Genomic DNA, 20,571 nt, shown 5'->3' on the forward strand with positions numbered 1-20,571 from the left:
ATGCTTTAGCCAAGCAAGTCTATGGCACAGCAGAGTGCGATTGATTCGCATTCTATAACAGCCCGCCCAGCCCGTTGCTGGGCGGCATGGAGTGCGATCCTCTCGTTTAATAAACAATGTGCACTCGCTTGACTGTGGATATACAACAGTAAAGCACATGTGGAGATTGGACAAATAAAGCATCCGAAAGATATTCAATTTGCAAAAAAAAAGGCTAACCGCGGTGGAGGTTGGTACTCGGATTCTGATGGCTTTGGATTCTTTTTCGCAAATTTCATATCAATTTGTCCATTTCGAAACAAAAAAATGGTTTTCGTACGGCCGAGTTACCGAATAATATGCAATTAATTAGAGAACCAATGTTTTTTTAATAACTTTGGAACGCAAGGACTGATCGGGCCAATTTTCAATAGGAAACAACTAGACCGCAATCCGCGTCGACTGCAACTTGTTGCGAGCAAATCGAAAAATGCTAAGTACCAAAAAGTGTGTCTCACATTTTTGTACACACACACACATACATACACATATACAGACATCACCTCAATTCATCGAACTGAGTCGATTGGTATATAACACTATGGGTCTCCGAGCCTTCTATCAAAAGTTCGGTTTTGGAGTGATCCTATAGCCTTTACGTATACTTTGTATACGAGAAAGGCAAAAAGGTGTCATTTTTTGTTTGAATTCATACAACAGTTTTATTTCAACGGCATTAACGATATCAACGAGAAAAATGGAGCCTCAATCGTTTGTTTATGATATCAGTTTATAATATAATATAATATAATATAACTACTCGATCGTGAAAAGGTCAAACAATCAAATACTTTTATTTTGCCATTTCTTTAGTAGGATAGCAGTTACAGGCTCTGCGTTACGTGTAATATATCAGAGGGTACACCTTTGTGACTCCATTTGATGCTGAATACATAGTACCGAAATTGCGTGCACAGAAATTCAAAATCGTTATGTGGGTATCGGGCTCCTTAGTTTTTAGAAATGCAATAAACATTTACAATTTGATTGATACTACACGATTTAAATACATGCACCATATCTGCAACATCAATTGTATCGATGGTGTTGTGGAAGAGATAGCCCTCTCCATCCCAGAGGTCAGTTTTGTTGAGGGGTTTTGCTTTTTTTTACATGAAAAAACAGTTTTTTGGCTATTACTCCGAAACGCAATGGCCGATTGAACTAATTTTCAATAGGAAACAATGGGAATGAATTCCGCGTCGAATGCAACTTGTTGCGAGCGAATTGGATAATGCTAAGTACCAAAAAGTGTGTCTCACATTTTTGTACACACACACACACACATACATACACACATACAGACATCACCTCAATTCGTCGAACTGAGTCGATTGGTATATAACACTATGGGTCCCTGGGCCTTCTATCAAAAGTTCGGTTTTGGAGTGATCCTATAGCCTTTACGTATACTTAGTATACGAGAAAGGCAAAAAACTGGAAAATTATTGTCAAAATTGATTTAATAATGGAAATTTTGTATTTGTTTTTTTTTCGTGGAACGTTTTGATTTTTTATGGAAAATTCTTCTTTGATAATTGAAGTTTTAGCTAATCTATTTTTTTTCCGTGGAAAATTCTTAATTGTTTATGGAAATTTGTTCATGTAGGCATTTTATACATTTTTTTTGCTCATACACTGATTTCTTTATTGGAAATTTCCTAATTTATTATGGAAAATACCTAATTTTTTATTTTAGTTAGTGGAATGTGGTACATCCCAATCTACTGGTGGAAGTGAGCAACGAACACGGGAGAGAGCTGCAGTGCATGGTTTTCTGTCCTTTTCTTTCGCCTTGAGTATACGGGATCTCTCTTTCGGCGATTGTTAATATTGTGGATTGCTGAAGTAAAGTGAAGATGTATTCTATCTCCGCTTTTGTTCCTCAACACAATCGATGATATCATGGATCAAATGGATAGTTGAGTTGTTTCCAGTGCCGCTCTCTATATCCATTTCAGAACGAGCTTTATGATTTCCTACAACACTAACCAAACCGTTCAACTTTACCAGTACACCCGATTCTCTTTTTACACAGATACAAAATTTTTGCAAAGTTGCTCCATTTTGCATGATTCGTCAAAAAATCTTAAAACTTTTTTTACACGGATTTTCAAATTTTGAACTGAAAACTTTTTCTACACGGAACGCATCCCCCGTGAAAAAAAAAGGATTGGGTGTAGAATTTTTCACCTTTTCATATCGATAGTGAAACATCATGAGTTTATCACAAAAATCATTTTGACATGTTTATGACTGAAATTATTCTTGGGAAAAGGGGCTCAGGTAACAGGTCATAGGTATTGTTCGTGATTCTTCTATCAAATTGAAAGCAAATATAGACACGAAAGATGTTATTCGAGACTTTCAATGATGTCATCCAGGTAGAAAGTGAGTCAAACCCCGAGCAGCACGTTTTAAACCAATTTGGTTGCAGCAACTTATATGTTGCTGGATTCGTAACATAGATCACAATAACTCGTGTATGACAACTGTACTGGTCGGGACACTACCATATAGTGATTAATCACCTACAATTAAAAATAAATATTCTTTCATATGCTAATTATCATGAATGGGTAATCAAATTGAACCACGGCGGCCGACTACCATTCCACACGCCACTGGATATAATGCCCTGAATGTAACCTGCATCAACAACAACCACCCACCACCATGCATTCAAATTTCAACGGGAAGTAAAAGTAACATGTGTACAATCACACAGAAAAAGTTCATTTGATGTAGTAGGTTCCAAGGCAATCAAATTAAAACTGTTTCTGTACGGAATCCCAAGCGTACATGTTTGTACGTAGAAATCCGAATAACAAACTACCATTGCGAACAAACTTAATATGGATACATTTTACACTGTTCATGTTGTAATTTTGATAAAATAAAGTATTGTGGATAAATGTCTTTAAACTTATAACGTAAACCTAAAGAACATGAGAACATATACCTTTCTATCTGGCTACATTAATTATTTTGAAACTCTACAGATATGTATTTCAAGTTAAACAGCAGCTTTGCGATTTTTTATTGTATAATTAAAACATGACATTTAAATTGGATTATATTTTCAGTTAAAAAACGCCATGTTTAAAAACAAACATAATTTCCGCCTGAAGCAAATAACGCTTCTCGATCCTTTGGTTGCAGCCCTTGGTTACCGTGTGAAAGAGGTAAATTCCTACCCTCATCCTCTGTCACCTGTCAGCATCATGACCACTATGCCGCCCTTCTTGTAACTGACCAGCAGCCCTCACAGAGAACAGCCGTTCGCCACATTCATTATATGTGAGTTGTTGACTTGTAAATATTTTCCATGAGCAGAAAGGCATCCGGAGATGAAATGGATTACACCTAGCTGGGACTGAACATAGCTGCCTTTATTTCTCTACTGATATAAATTTTTAATTAATTTCTGGAACTGCAACAGCACTGCTGGCTGCAACCGCACAAATGGTCACGGTAGAGCGGCTAGGGTTTGGATACTTGTATTGGACCTCCCAACGGGTGCGATTTATGTCAATCGCTTAATAGGGCTCTATTGAAAAGTTTCGGATGTTAGAAATTAGAAAATAAAGCATCCCTAATAAAAGCGTCTACAGTTTTCAAATTGTTTTAGATTAAATATAAATATATAAACATTTATGCACCCAATCAGCGGATGGCAGTTTTTAATACAGTTCTGCATAAGAACCTTACAGAAACTGTATAAAAATTGTAAATGAAACTCATACCTCAAACCCCTTGCCTCCACAACAAACTGAATAATATTGCATGTCGAGTTTATTTTAAATTCTAAAGTCAAATTCAAGCTATTTGATTTTAGGACTATAAAAATTATTGTTACATGCTGAAAGCTAATACAAACCGGTAGTCATTGACTATTTTTTAGCACATGAGCATGATGACTATGCATTTCGTAGCTACAAATCCGTCATCAAACAGAACAATCGCAGTTGCACAGGGAACCAATGGGGCATGGGATTTGCTTTCCAAGCTCAATGTGCGCATTCCTAGAGCACTAGAATTTTTGAATGATCAATATTGGCGTTGGCCACGCCCTCACGGTCAATCAGGGATGGGAAGGAAATGATCATGTAGTCACTCGTGCACTGCAAATCGATTCATGGGGAATTTTATTGGAATCTGAGGGGGAACTGAATGCTGAAACGATGTTCATTTCGAATGCTAACAGTTCACTGCTAGAATTAGGTTATAAAGTCTGTTGTATGCTAGAACATGAGAAATATATGCAAAAATACCAAGTTGGAGAATTGAACGGGTCTGGGATTGAACCCACGACCTCCTGTGTATGAAGCAGATGTGGTAGCCTTTTCACCGTTAGCTTTGACTTTTTTAGACATGAATATCTTTGATATAAAATAATTGGCACACGTTAAATATAACATTATCTGGTAATTGTCAATAAGAAACATTGATCGATAACATTTCGTCTATTAGACGAAATAGGTCCATTATTACCATCTACTCCACAAATTATTTTGTTTATTAAAATCTACATCACAGTATAGCGGCTGTTGACGGTTTGTGCCTACTGTAATAGAACTTTGCACATTTTGTGACAACAAAGTAGACTATGCAAATGAGGTTTTAGTTTTTAACCCTGATTAAATAGCAGACTGCAACATTGATTGTTGCGCTCTCCGTCGGTACGGTTGGCATTCGTAGAAATTTCATGCCATCAGTATTTGCAGATGCATCAGATTGTGGCGAATAGATGTTAGTCACGCAAACAGTATGTCTGAACTTATTGTGTTCACTGATGAAAGTAATTGATTTTATCTTTTGGTCATCGCTTAACCAATATTCCATGCGTTTATTTATACTAATGTGGAGTCATTATTTCTTGACTGAACAAAATCTAGATACCTACCAATTAGTGGAACCTGGAACTACTCTCCATCTTCAATCAGGAAAAAAATCTGGTTTCGGTAGTCGAAAGATAAAAAGCGTGCTTACGTTTCCTCAAACGTACACTTAATTCCTTCGGCACACTCCTCGTAACGACTAAAATAAAACTCCCCAAAAAAATTGGAATTTTTCCATGAAAAATTGGGAAAATGCCAATAAAGAAATCAGAGTAGACATACATAAAAATAAAAGCGAAAGTTGCAGTTATAAAAGAAGAATTTTCCATAAAGAATTAAAATTTTCCATTGAAAAAAATATAAAATTTCCATAAATAAATCAATATTAGCAATAAAAATATTACACAAGTTTGTTTTTCCACAAGAGCAATTAAAAAAAAATTTAAAAAAATTGATTAAAATATAAAAAAGCAATAGAACTGAGCATTTTTTTTTCCAAAAACGTTAATTGTTTATAAGACATTTAATAACTCCGTATTCTAAATTAATGATTTCGTGTGTGTGTTACTTCTACGTGAATCTAAACGATTTACAATGATATGGAAATGCTAATATCATCTTCCATACTTGGACGTACATGTTCATGATAAAATTAGAGGCGAAAGTATAGAATTGATAGTTCCGTTAGGATACGGCAGGCATGAAGAATGTTTTTATAGAAGTCGATTTGAAAGCGAGTGGAGGGCAATATTTGTGATGGCACATATCACACGACCTTCCTTCTGCCAAGCTCCCGTATGAAGGGGGAGGGAAGAATATCAGTGTGGAGGCCAGTGGAGATATATCAGCTTCCACGCAGTATTCTTCCTTTCTCTCATGCAGGAGCTTAGAGAAGGAAGGTCGTGTGATCATTCCATATGATTTTTATGTATTTTTGAAGGAAATTTTCCAATTTTTTATTGCTTTTTAATAATTATTTTGTGGAAAGTTTTTTATTTTTTATAGATCCCGTGGAAAGCTTGATAAGTATTGCAGATTTCATTATTATATTTGTTGTGTCTCTGCTTACAGGTCCACCATCCCCATTTTTGGCCCTTCATACAGCAGTATGTTGAATTCAGAATGAAAATAAAATTTGACCTTACTGTTAAGTGTAACCACATGCAGAGCAAGACTCTAGCCAGGATGGTGGCTAACTACATACATACATATACACACAGTTTTTAATTTTTTATAGATAATAATATTGATATTGATTTATTCATGGAAATTTTGTGTTAAATATCTTGACTGTGCATATGCACAGCACATGTTTCGAAATTTACAAATTGATATGAAATTTGCGAAAAAAAAAATCCACGTGTCTTGGAGGGACTCGAACCCTCAACCTCCTACTCTCTAGAGGTCCCGTTTGCGGAAAAGCCATCAGAATCCGAGTACCTGAAGGCTTTGAGGATCGAGGTTACATACAGACGCTGCAAAACCTAATTGACAGTGTCATTTACTTTGAATGACCATTATTCGTAAACTCGAGCAGCCTATTTGTTATAAATGACTTTCTGTAACTGATATACAACTGAATCGAGTCATATAGGAGTTGCTGCCACCAAAAAATCCTGAATTGTGCTGCTAGGAGAATTTCTATGATAGTTGATTAAAACACTGCTTAAAAACATGATGAAAGGTCGAAAGGCAAAATGTCGAAGTGACAAATGTTCAAAAAGGACAAAAGGTCGAAAGTGACAAATGGTCGAAAAGAACAAACGGTCTAAAGGAATAAGAAACTCAAACGGATAGCATCCATCTCGCACAATACAAGTTTTATTCATTTCATGAATCAACAATCTTTTTATCTAATACTCTTTCTTTAAAAAATGCTCATTCTTCAACTTTCATTGATGAGATGAGTGTATTACTTCCGGTTGAAGTTAAATTTATTTCTCAAACTCAGATACTTGGCAGTAAGCTTTTAGGGCATAGAAATGGAAAGTAGGCTTTGAAATTAAAACAACAAAAATCAAAAACAAATCTCCATCTACCAAACGCGGAGTTTCTGCCGCCATTTTGTTTTCGGGTAGAGCATAATTGCACTAAAAGTAACTGTGTTTTAATTCACTTGTCATAAGACGAGTTTGTACAATCCCATTGAATTCCACCACTTAATTGTATCTTGACAGATACGTATTCCGACCTCAACAGTAAGGCCGTCTTCAGTGTCTCGTACTTGACTCGACTGTGTTTTAATTGTTAATTGCGAATCATTACATAAGATAAGCGGAATACAAATCGAAGGGACCGCTTTTCAAGGTGCGTATTGAACTATTTACAGTGGTAGTTTGGTCAATCAGACTGCTTCAATTTAAATATTTAGTTAAAAAATAGCTGTACGGCTTTTGATCCTTTGATTCGAAATCCGTCCACGGTGGACGGATTTTGATTCAGGAGTAGTTGATTTTATTCATTATTTTATCATTTCATTAGGTTAACATCTAAACAGATAACACTGAATCAACAATTTGACGCCACAATGCACGGTTCGAGGCCGCATCTCTCCATCCTCGGATACGCCCCACGCTCGCCAAGTCGTTCTGCACCTGGTCTGCCCATCTCGTTCGCTGCGCTCCACGCCGTCTCGTACCTGCCGGATCGGAAGCGAACACCATCTTTGCAGGGTTGCTGTCCGGCATTCTTGCAACATGTCCTGCCCATCGTACCCTTCCGGCTTTAGCTACCTTCTGGATACTGAGTTCGCCGTAGAGTTGGGCGAGCTCATGGTTCATTCTTCGCCGCCACACACCGTCTTCTTGCACACCGCCAAAGATGGTCCTAAGCACCCGTCTCTCGAATACTCCGAGTGCTTGCAAGTCCTCCTCGAGCATTGTCCATGTTTCATGTCCGTAGAGGACAACCGGTCTTATAAGCGTCTTGTACATGACACATTTGGTGCGGTGGCGAATCTTCTGGAGTCCGTAGTTTCTTCTGGAGCCCGTAGTAGGCCCGACTTCCACAGATGATGCGCCTCCGTATTTCACGACTAACGTTGTTGTCAGCCGTTAGCAAGGATCCGAGGTAGACGAATTCCTCGACCACCTCGAAGGTATCCCCGTCTATCGTAACACTGCTTCCCAGGCGGGCCCTGTCGCGCTCGGTTCCGCCCACAAGCATGTACTTTGTCTTTGACGCATTCACCACCAGTCCAACTTTTGTTGCTTCACGTTTCAGGCGGGTGTACAGTTCTGCCACCTTTGCAAATGTTCGGCCGACAATGTCCATGTCATCCGCGAAACAAATAAATTGACTGGATCTGTTGAAAATCGTACCCCGGCTGTTACACCGGCTCTCCGCATGACACCTTCTAGCACAATGTTGAACAACAGGCACAAAAGTCCATCACCTTGTCTTAGTCCCCGGCGCGATTCGAACCAACTGGAGTGTTCGCCCGAAATCTTCACACAGTTTTGCACACCATCCACCGTTGCATTGATCAGACGGGTAAGCTTCCCAGGGAAGCTGTTCTCGTCCATAATTTTCCATTACTCTACGCGGTCTATACTGTCGTATGCCGCCTTGAAATCAACGAACAGATGGTGCGTTGGGACCTGGTAATTATTTTATCATGATTTTCGTAGTTTTTCATGAGTAAATGTGAAACACATCGAAAGTAGAAGCCTTCATGCTCCTGTGTCAAAGACAAACGTTTTATTTACATTCGATACCTACAATTTTCTAATCACTTTTTCATATACTAAGGTGCTTAAGTGTACGGATTTCGATGCCACATGGTAATTAAAAAATATACGTACAATGTCAGAAAATTTATCAGAGATTAGTAAATACCGATTTTGTTATAATACAACCAGTGTAGATTCAGCACGAATCATATTCTAAGTGAGAGTTCTAAAGATCACCTCTCGATAATCTTAGTTTGTTGCTACATAACTATCAAGTCATAGCCATCAAGTCGGGTAAGAAAATGCAACCCTGAGACATTCTAATAATACGGAGCTATAACAATAATGTTGATTTTATTGATAATCGAGCTAAATTTGAACTCAATCGGGACTACCTAGCATTACTCGATCTCAATTATTCAGTTGCAGAATCGTCGATTCAACAGCACGGATCAAAAGGTACACATTCCTATACTTCTTTGAAAGACAATAAAATTCCCTGTTTTCCGTAATATGATACAAAGTAAACCTTTTCTACCGGATGTGCCGAAAATAAAGGCTAACTGAACAAAAATTCGATAGAAATCATGTTATTTCTACTTAATTAAACTCATTTTGTACAACATTTGGGCGGTTCCGGTCCCATGTTGTAGGCGAAGATTACCCCCGACCCACCTCTTGGTACAAAAAAAAACGTCAAACCCTTTAGCAGAAAGGAGCCTCTCATGGGTACACAAAAAACCCGTTGTGTGCTAAGAGTTTTTTTAGCCGATGCTTTCGTCAATCGTCGTCGAATCGAATACTGGAAAGGAAACTGAGAGAAAGGTTTTCTGAAGCTGTGTGGACAATTACGCAAAAGTATCCTCCGGACGCAGCCTCGTCACTTTTTGTGTTTCGGTATTAGCCGTTGAAAATTTGTTTCCACAACTGACCCTTCGTTACGGTGGTAAATTAGAAGAAGGACGTGGAACGGAATGATTTGAATGCTGGATTGTGCCCTGAAGGTGACCGTCATTTCCAGAGAAATTAGAAAACAAATGTTGAACAGAAGATCTTGAATAAAACAGTTTTACCTCAAAAGTTCACAATAATCGTTTAAAAGTTTGAATGAATTGTGTTGGACATTATTATACAATAGAGTTGGTCGGAAAGGCTGTACTTCCACTCTAAGAAGATCTTACTGGCATTACATGGAGGAGTTGTTAACACAGAGTTGTTTTTGCAGATGTATTTACCTTTATTTGCAATTTTTGGTTTTGTTAATTTTCCTCAGTCCACATATTATCTCAAACCAGCAGAGCCCACATAACTTTAATCTGCAACATTTTAAAGTGAATCACTTAACATTCACAAGCACTGTCTATCAGACCATTATCACCGCAGAGGTAGTCGGTTTGCCAATGTTGAAGCACAGATACCAAGCTAGTGACATTCATAAAGTGTTTTTGTATTTTGTCAAGCCTCGCATTCGTTTCTAAATGTCAATTACTTCGTGAGTGAACGACAGCGCAGATTTCTACACCAATTCCCAGTCACAAACTACGTGATAAAGCTCGAAATGCGAGCTTCAAGTACTTGCCATTACATTTTGTCTGGAAAGGATATTGAAACTTGTTTCTATATGACGACGACGGTAGAAAGGATAACAACGAGCTGGCGCACCGATTTATCCACTTTAAGTTCCAAGTGTTTTTGGAATCTAACTTTCACGTTGTTATAATCTAGTTTTGTAGATAAAGGCCAACGGAATTATGCAAAGTTGGATCGTAAGCCGCGCGACACAGCTGTTCGAAATGAATGAATTCAAAGGATTTTTGAACATATTCTCTTGCATATTTAGTCGTAACGAACATCCGGGCTGTGTACACGAGTAGTAATTATTTCGAGTGCCTTTGAAATCCGGGCATTGCCAATAATCTCAAGACCAGATTCGTACGCTATGATTGCACAAGAATTAATCGTTTGGGGCTCTTTTGTTTTTCGAATGAGGTTTCTTCTGTTAGCCAAAGCCACTCATCATGGCCTATTTTCGAACTCTGCACTTCAACTTTACAATGTCGGCAAGCAACCGCACCATTATATTCTCGCAATAACGATGCGGTTGATTTTGATAGGCGGATGGTGTATTGTTTCGTCGGCCCATTATATAGTCAGGGAGACTATTATCGAAGAAACCGAAGAGATCACTATCCTCCCCGTCGCGTCGTACTGTGTATGCCTCTAATGGTATGCACTACATGTTATTTGAACAGCCTTGGTCCTTCGTTCCAAACGAACGAAATGAAACCGAACAAACATTTTTCCATGGCTGTATTATCAGCAGAAAAGAGTTCCAAGCATGGATTAAACCGTGGGGATTCAGGTGGCCAAATTGCAAATAATTCTTTCATATGAAGATTAGTACTTATGCAAAACTGATGGCATTCATGATGGCTGTGCACGCCAGGTCGTTTAGAAAGCTTGCGTTGCATAGACGAATAAGTTTTCCTTCTAAACTGTGAGCAGCCATGCGTCTCCATGCTTTTCTGGTGCTTGTACGACGAATCACCGAACTTTTTTTTGATGTCTGATGTCTATAATTATTTGCTATGCTATGTAAAATAAATAGATCATTCAAATAGAAAGATAAAATATTTAATCTATAATCATTCCGTGTTATTAGGTTTAAAATCGATCCAGTAATTCAAAATTTAGGGAGTGAGTGCCAGTTATGGATCCCATATCGACTGAAATTTTCTTCAGTCGCTTCGCTAGAGCGAGCCTCTTGACAAATTGTAGCTCTGCTGCGCCGGATTTCAAAAGTCGAGTCAAGTACGAGACACTGAAGACGGCCTTACTGTTGAGGTCGAAATACGTATCTGTCAAGATACAATTAAGTGGTGGAATTAAATGGGATTGTACAAACTCCTCTTATGACAAGTGAAGACATTCCACTAAAAAGCTCAAAATAATTTTCTTAATTCAAAAGGAATTTCCGAAGGAATTTGCAAAGGAATTTCCAAAGGAATTTTAGAAGGACTTTCCAAAGGAATTTCCGAAGGAATTTCCAAAGGAATTTCCGAAAGAATTTCCAAAGGAATTTCCGAAGAAATTTTTGAAGGAATTTCCATAAGAATCTCCATAAGAATTTCCGAAGGAATTTCCAAAGGAATTTTCGAAGGAATTTCCGAAGGAATTTCCAAAGGAATTTCCGAAGGAATTTCCAAAGGAATTTCCGAAGGAATTTCCAAAGGAATTTCCAAAGGAATTTCCAAAGGAATTTCCGAAGGAATTTCCAAAGGAATTTCCAAAGGAATTTCCGAAGGAATTTCCAATGGAATTTCCAAAGGAATTTCCAAAAGAATTTCCGAAGGAACTTCCAAAGGAATTTCCGAAGGAATTTCCAAAGGAATTTGCGAAGGAATTTCCAAAGAAATTTCCGAAGGAATTTCCAAAGGAATTTACGAATGAACTTCTGAAGGAATTTTCAAAGGAATTTCTGAAGGAATTTCCAAAGGAATTTCCGAAGGAACTTCCAAAGGAATTTCCGAAGGAATTTCCAAAGGAAGGAATTTCCGAATGAATTTCCAAAGGAATTTTCGAAGGAATTTCCGCAGTAATTTCCGAAGGAATTTCCAAAGGAATTTCCGTAGGAATTTCCAAAAGAATTTCCAAAGTAATTTCCGAAGGAATTTCCAAACAAATTTCCAAAGGAATTTCCAAACGAATTTCAGAAGGAATTTCTAAATAATTTCCGAAGGAATTTCCAAAGGAATTTCCGAAGGAATTTCCAAAGGAATTTCTAAAAGAATTTCCGAAGGAATTTCCAAAGGAATTTCCGAAGGAATTTCCAAAGGAATTTCCGAAGCAATTTCCGGAGGAACTTCGCGGAAAAACTTCTAGAGGAATTCCCAAAAGAATTTCCGGAGCAATTCCCGGTAGAACTCCTGCAGGAATTCCCGGAGGAACTTCCGTAGGGATTTCTGGAGGAACTTCCGGAGGAAGTTTCGGACGAATTCCCGGAGGAACTTCAAGTGAAATTCCTGAGGATTTCGTGGAGAAATTCCGGGAGGAACTTCCGGAGAAAATCCTGGAGGAACTTCCGGAGGAATTCCTGGAGGAATTCCGGGAGGGACTTCCTGAGGAATTCCCGAGGAAACTTCCGAAGGATTTTCCGGATAAACTTCCAGAGTAACTTACGAAGGAATTTTTGGAGGAACTTCCGGGGGAACTTTCGGAGGAACTTCCGGAGGAACTTTCGGAGGAACTTCCGAAGCAAGTTCAGGAGGAATTTCCGGAAGAACTTCAGGAGGAACAATTCTGCGTAGTAGGACGCCTATATTCAAGAGGGTGTTCTTTGCGTTGGTGGGACGCCCGCAAAAAGAATGATGTTGATGTAAAAGATCACATTGACCTTTCCCGTCAAAAATTGTAGCTCGTTTTGTTGTCTCAGTCGATTCTTTGGCTTATTTAAGGTCAACTTTCCCGAAGAACACATATATTTTGAAGCCCCTAACTATTTTTAAAATCGAAAAAGTGCTGTTTTTAAGATTGACTTGATTTTGAACGAACATTGGGTGAATTTTTCAGGTCGGTTGACACGTGACACGTGGGTTCTTTGGTAAACTTGACCTTAAATAAGCCAAAGAATTGATTGAGTGAATAAAAATGGTTGACGGGAAGGGTCAATTCCGTGTGTTAATGTGGATCGGAATGATCACAATTCGGTTGTTTAGCACAGAAAAATATCGAGTATTTAACAGTTTTACAAATAGAGAACGTTTTTCTGATCTCCAACAAATTTTATTTGAAAGCATATTATTTGCATTTTTAAATATTAAATAAATAATCATATATAATCGATCGATACAATGACATTGACATTCATGGAATGAAACTTGGCCCATGTAGCATAAAAACAAATCTAATGAAATACTAATTAAAAATAGTCCCAGAGCTCCAAAAACTTCGAAAATTAGGGGATAGATCAGTTTTCCCAGCAGATTCATAATATGTAAAAACATTGACATTCCTTAACAACCCAATTAAATGTGGTGAGACACTCGCATTCAAGAGTTCCTTCCTCTGCGTTGGTGGAATACCCGCGAAAAATAGAATCATTGTGATTAGGATGGATCACAATTCTGCGAAATGGGACGCCGACATTCAAGGGACGTGCGCAAGAAAAATTGTGGTAATGTGGATCAAATTAGTCACAATTTTGCAAGGCAGGACGCGTTCCCTCTGCCTGATGGGACGTCCACAATAGAGAGGACTTCCCATGCATTGGTGGGTCACCTGCAATCAAGAGTTTTTTCCTCTGGGTTGATGAGCAGCCCACAAGAAGTATGTTGTTAATGTGGATGAATCACAATTTTGCGTGGTGGGACGCCCGCATTGAAAAGTTCTTTTCTCTGCGTTGGTATAACGCCCGCAAGAAGAGTGGTGTTATTGTGGATCTAATTGATTACATTTCTGCGTGTTGGGACGTTCGCATTCAAGGCTTTCTTCCTCTGGGTTGGTGGAACGTCATGATCTGGCATTCAAGTGAAATAATGTTATTGGATACTTTCTTTTCGTTTCAAGTCGAGACGCGAGTGATCCAATTTGAGTAAAACACTGAGGGTATGGTCATAGTAAAGAACAAAACTAATGTTGACCAACGTCCTTTTCGAAAATTTCCCACTGTGATTTTTGGCGCAGGAGCGTGTAGTCAGACATGGGAAAACTGGATTTTAATAACTGCCACTTGCCACATATAAAACGAATATAGCACATTCAGACAGGCAGTCCAGGGGAGAATATGGCTGTTGAGTGTTTGCATGAAATTTTAATGAACCATCATCCCGTTCCGGGGAGGGCTGCAATTATGGTGGTTCGTGTGAGTCGGCCGGCCGGAGCGACGGTCGTGTTCAACTCCAAATTATTATGATAACAAATTAGGCTCCTTCGAAGGGAGGAGACAAATTTGTGTGCTGAATGGATGTGCTTGATGCGAATTCGTAGAAGTAGCTCGTTGAGTTTTATTTGTTGGCACAGAACTCATTAACGTGGGCACGAAAATGTGATATGACGCGCCTTATTTAACCCGATTGAAGGAAACAATGTCTGCACATTAAAACCATAGGCATTTCCTCCCACAATGAAGGGATTGTGCTTCCAAGAAAGTTATAGGAAACCTACGCTTTTAGCACGAAAGCATCATTTGTCATTGTCGGGCTCGTGCTCAATCAAACAACTTGGTGCGCAAATTTGAACTTCATATCTTTCAAGCTACTTAGGGGTCCGAATTGTGTTCAACAATTGAAGCTGCTGCTATAATGAGCTCAATTTTGGGTGAGCCAAAGTTTTCCACCTTTGTCCGGGTGACATTCCACCGACCGTTCTGCAGTTGTAACCCAACCGAGCGTAAAAGTATTAAAAATCACTTTAGAAAACTTTTTGCGACTACCCTATACCATGGCTACTCCTCAGCAGCTTTCCCACAGCCGGGACTCCGGGAGCGAAAAGCTTATAAAGTGTGGTACGTAAATTTAGTCCAGCTTTTCTTTCGGTCATCCGTCAACAATAACCCACCCGCCTCTTGAACCAGTGTGTCATCATTGCCTAATTTGGGTGAACAAGAGAAAACGGCAACTCATTCCGCTTCTGAATAATTTAGATTGATGATGGACAATTGAGCGAGAGTTTTGTTTTAGGACCTGGCGAGCTGCTGACCGTTGTGTAAAACATCCGGAAAAGCATAAAAGAAGAATGAAGGGAAACTTATGAAAGTCTCCTAAGAAGATTTCGGGCACAGCTTTTAAGAAGTTTCTAGGAAGTCTTAGAAAACGTCATTAGCCATGCAAAGAAAATGTTTTATTAAGCACCCAACTTTTCCTCTGATATATTCTTGCTTAATAGCTGAGTGGTCTGATGGTTAGGCGATGTTTGACCTCTTCCTAGAGTGGCTGACTTGAATCACGACACAGCGTGATAACTTCATCAATTTCTATTTAAAATGTTTTGTCTTCGACTAATTATGATGTGAGTTTAAGCAATTTAATTTGTTGTATTGTTGTATTGATACAATTATAATTGGTCAAATGAACATTGATTCCGAAGTGGATTTTTGAAGAACTTTTGACCTGGGTCATCTAATTTCAATGGAATTTCATTAGTCGAGTTATTAACGAAAAAGAAAATCTGTTGGCGGAAGTGTATCTCTTGTTGGAGCTGATAATCCTCGAAAATTTCCTTGGCTTCGGAGTAATTTTTCCATGGCCACCCTTCTTCTATTGGGATGTACCTACCAAAATTAATTTAATATAATTATCTCATTTTCGCGTTACTTGATTTTTACAACTATTTCTCTCCATTCTTCCGTGTTTCAGGTTTCAGTGATCCGTACTGTATGCTGGGCATACAACCCTCCGGGACACCTCCACCACCCTCTCCGCAGCCACCGATGACCCCACGAACACTGTCCGACACCGGAATGGACAGCCTGGACTCGCCAGAGCATGGGAAACTGCGCAAACATCACAGCTTCCGGTTGAGCTTCAAGCGCAAGGACGGCCGCCAACAGCGAGACTCGGTTGGCCCCGTCCCAGCCAAGTTCATCCGAGCCACATCCGTCAAACCGCACACGTTGAGTCCGAAATGGCACGAAAAGTTCAAATTGTAAGTTCCTATGCTTCGGAAAAGGAAGCCATAAATGCTGACCTTTAAATATTTCTTTTTCACAGTGACATAGACGACATCCACTCGGATCTTCTACATCTGGACATTTGGGACCACGACGATGAGAGTAGCGTGTTAGATGCTGTTTCACGACTGAACGAAGTTAGGGGCGTTAGAGGATTAGGTAGATTTTTCAAACAAGTGTGCCAATCGGCACGCCAGGGTTCGCAGGACGACTTCTTGGGTTGTGTCAATATTCCAGTCTGTGTAAGTAGGAGCTTACGTGATCAGCTCATCCACAGTTTTGAAGTCTAATTTCGCCACTAATCCACAGGATATTCCTTCAACCGGTTTGGAGGGTTGGTTCAAACTGGAAGCACGAAGTAGTCGTAGCTCAGTGCAGGGTCGTATTCGACTCAAGCTTTCACTTTCGACGCGAGAAGATCGTGGCAACTCTGAAGAGGACAACACCCTGGAGGTGAAGAAGTTCGAACGACTGCAAACTATTTTTATGATGCATGAACTCAACGCTCACGAACCGGCTTGGAAATGGAACGGAGAACTGGCAGGACCATCACTCACCATCCTTCATCAGATAGCAGTTCAGAGTGATCTCTCCGACATGCAAATTTCACTATCCAAGTATTAATTGCTGAATTTCGTCTAGATCACGTGTTACATTTTCGTCATCATTTCAGATTGGTAGCGATCATCCGGATCAACCGCAAGAAACCACTCGACACCAAATTCATCCATCGGCAGCTAATTGAGGTAGACAAGCTATGGGTGAACAACTACAGCAACGAACCACTGACCCGCGAACTGGAACAGTGGTTAGCCGACGCGCTCAACGGTTTCGTAGAACGATCGCTCAGTCACATGCGCCGTCATCGGGAAGTGTTTCCCGCAAAACATCAACCCTCACTCGTTCGGTTAGAGTTCCTGCTGCGATGTCTCGGACTTTTGGGATCTATGCGAGCATTTCGTCAGGTAAGCCCCTTCAGCAAAGGTGTTCGTGGGGAGATCGTCGGGGCTCTCAGGAAAGGGTCAATTACATGGTCCCAGGCTCAACTACGGGAGGCCACACGTTCACCGAACCCTCTGGTGCACTATACTACGATATTGGTTGCGGATCTGCAGCTCGGACTGGCTTACTATCACTCGTTGTTTGATTCGTAAGTACCTCTCTAACTTATCATCTGATTCGACTCACCAAATCTTTCTATCTTTCAGAACGAATGGCATACAATACTTTAGCATTGTGTATAAACAATTCGACTCCTTGGTAAATTTAATCATGACTCAATGCCCGATCAATGATTTTCAATCAGTTTCTTATTCAATTCACAGCTGGGAGACGAAGTTAGCAACCGCATCGAATCCGGTCAGATGCCGGGCTCTATAGTTAACCATTGGACCATCCTCGATAACGATCGTGAACCTGATACGGCACCATTTGAAATCTACTTTACCTTGCAAGAGTTCCATAATATGAAATCTCATCTTTCGGTAACCCCTCAACCACCGGAAAAACCTCTTGGTCTGCAAAACTTCCATGAATGGTTTGAACCTGCCGTTCAGCGGTGGATCTCCATTAGCAAAACCAAAGCGATCCAACGAATTAAGGCTGCCGTTAACGTCGATACACTTTGTGAAGGAGAACGGATCGTACGACACAGTACATCAGCGATCGATACGGCTTCGTGTTTCTATCAGATTAAGGAGTTCTGGAAAAACCTCGCCTGGCCGGAGCCAGCCTCGGGGGCGCACTATGAAGCGCTGATCATTGACATGGTCTGTACTACGGCGAATGTTTATTCCGATCTCATCCACCAGAATTTGAGCGAGAGTGGCTATTACGACAAATCTGGACCTCAACGTACGGCCGATGATATGTGTGTGATCGTTAACAATTTGGAATACGTGAGAAGAGCTTTGTCTGAGTTTCATCCAACAACACATCACCTTTCGGAAGCAGCCGAAAACCTTTTAGAGAACACAATTGCTCAATTGGAAAACAAAGCGGACCGAGTACTTGGAAAACTAACGGCTTCGATGCAAAGTCCGCTGCAGAAAGCTGTCTTCCACTTGGCTTGGTCACCCGACTCATTGCCCGCGAATCAAGCAGTAATGCCCCTACTAGAATATCTGGATTCTCATCTGGCCACACTAAACGTAACGCTCCTTTCTCAAAACTTCTACCGAGCGATGAGTCTGATATGGAACAGCGTTCTGGCGGAGTTTGCCAAGCAGATGGACGCTGGCGGTGAAGGTGACAAGCCGAGCAATTTCCACGATCGCATGTTCGGTGCACTGCAGCTACTCGGGGAGTTCTTCAACGCCGAAGGCCTGGGCCTGCCACCGGAGATCCTGCACAGCGATCTGTACTGGCGGGTGGCTCAACGGTTGCAGTACCACAAGACCGATACGGAACAGTTGATCGACCTGTTCTACATGCAGAGACTGCAGGAACAGTTGAATACGGTTGGGCCGCTTTCGCTGGGCAGTTTATCGGTGAAGGCCTACTTCAATCACGATTCATTGTGTGTGGAGGTGCTGCATGCAAAGGACGTCATTCCGCTGGATCCGAACGGGTTCAGTGATCCGTTCGTGATTATCGAATTGCTCCCGCGGAGACTGTTTTCGCATTGCTCGGAACAGCAAACCAATGTGCACAAGGTGAGTGGTTTTAGCATTTTTGTCTTCTCTGAATTGACTGAAATAATCCAATTGAATTAGATTTGGATCTAACACTGGTAATCAAATACGGTATAATAGTAAACGGCAATCATCAACAAGAAACAGGAATGATGTCAATTCCAACAGATACCAAAGCATCTAAACGAGCACTTAGTCCATTTATTGGTAACGAGCTGTAATCCTCTGTCGTCTGCTTTTTCTAGTGCTTTACACTTCAATTTGAATTGAAACACGTGGCCTACGGAGACTCACCTCTCGTCCCATTCAATTTGTTTAATTTATTGTGAATTGAATTGAAGCTTTAAATCGCCCATTTCATTTACGGCTTTTTCTATATAAAGAAGTGATTATGGTGTTAACAGATGCAATGATCCGATAAGACAGGCGTATTCAGATGGGGAATGGACTGCAGGGTGAATATAAAAACTAAACTAAAAACCCAAATTATTCGCCCAACGGTGAGGATGCCTTTCTCGTTCGTGAAAAAGGGTTGAGAAGCATATAAGAAAAGTTTAAAATAACACTAATTGGTAGATAGGTCTTATTTTTCACATCGTACCCAATTGTTTGCAAGCAAATCGGATTAGCTTAGATACAAAAAAAAGTTATTTTTCCTATACAGATTTTGAAATTAGTATTTTGACCATACCTTCTGTGCGATTGAGCCAATTTTCAATAGAAAACAATAGGTTAGAATTCCCGAGCAAAGCGTGAGAGCAAATCGATAACTTGTTTTGATGTTGTTTAATCACCGATAACGATTACTTAATTTGAAATCTGTTTGGTCGTTTTATCGGTTAAAATAACAAAACGTTCAGCAGAAAAATCTTACTGTGACATCAAAATGAAAACTATTCCTGCTGTCGATGAGAGCAAATCGAAAACTAATTTTGGTATTGGTTTTCGATAACAAAATAAATACACAGTTTTTTTGCGACAGCATAGAACATCTGCATAAACTAATTTGAACTTTATATAATATGCAAGGGCTCTAGGGACTTGTATGGACATGCTAGGTAGATCTGCATCAAACTAATTTTAACTGCTTATAATACACAAGCGCTTTTAGGACTTGCATACGCAATTAGACATTCTGGCTTGACCTCCGGTATGAAGTTCTCATGAATTTATAAATTTTACTCATATCCAACTTGGTAAATCGAAATTTTCTACATTCTGAACGACAACATCCGTTCTTAAACCGATCCCTAGAAACAAAACAAACTTCAGGAAACTATAAGCGGTGGATAAGATAACCGTGAAATGAGATTTGCTTAGAACAGAGGTTCCCAAACTGTGGGTCGCGACCCCCAGTGGAGTCGTCGGTTGTTCAGTGGTGGGTCGCGAAAGACAAATCTTAATTTATAATTTTGTTACTATTTTGTCCCACAAATCTACTCCATATTTTGAATTAGGATCTAACTAATGATTGGATGATTAAAGAACAACAAACCTGACGAGGTCAACGGCTTTTTTGTGTTATACGATATTTGGGCAAGTAGAAAGAAGTCAATATAATCCAAATGTAAGCCCCGAACGCAATCAAAACCAATCCTAACCTAATCCAATTCAAATACGATCTATATCAAATCCAAATCTATTTAAAATCCAATCCAAATCTAATTCAAATCCAATCAAAATCCAATCCTAATCAAATCGAAATCTAATTCAATTCCAAT

General features: G+C 39.7%; 1 protein-coding gene across 1 annotated transcript in view; it reads left to right on the plus strand.

The window, feature by feature from the left end:
- The window catches only part of LOC134217852 (BAI1-associated protein 3), a 396,811-nt gene that overhangs the window by 363,733 nt on the left and 12,507 nt on the right, over nt 1-20,571 (plus strand). The window contains exons 7-12 of the mRNA XM_062696671.1: nt 15,904-16,192; nt 16,258-16,459; nt 16,527-16,834; nt 16,891-17,367; nt 17,426-17,477; nt 17,543-18,871. Coding sequence (XP_062552655.1) covers nt 15,904-16,192; nt 16,258-16,459; nt 16,527-16,834; nt 16,891-17,367; nt 17,426-17,477; nt 17,543-18,871 — 2,657 coding nt within the window. The remainder of the gene's footprint in view (nt 1-15,903; nt 16,193-16,257; nt 16,460-16,526; nt 16,835-16,890; nt 17,368-17,425; nt 17,478-17,542; nt 18,872-20,571) is intronic.

The sequence above is a fragment of the Armigeres subalbatus genome, chromosome 2, assembly GCF_024139115.2.
Source record: "Armigeres subalbatus isolate Guangzhou_Male chromosome 2, GZ_Asu_2, whole genome shotgun sequence".
NCBI lineage: Eukaryota > Metazoa > Arthropoda > Insecta > Diptera > Culicidae > Armigeres > Armigeres subalbatus.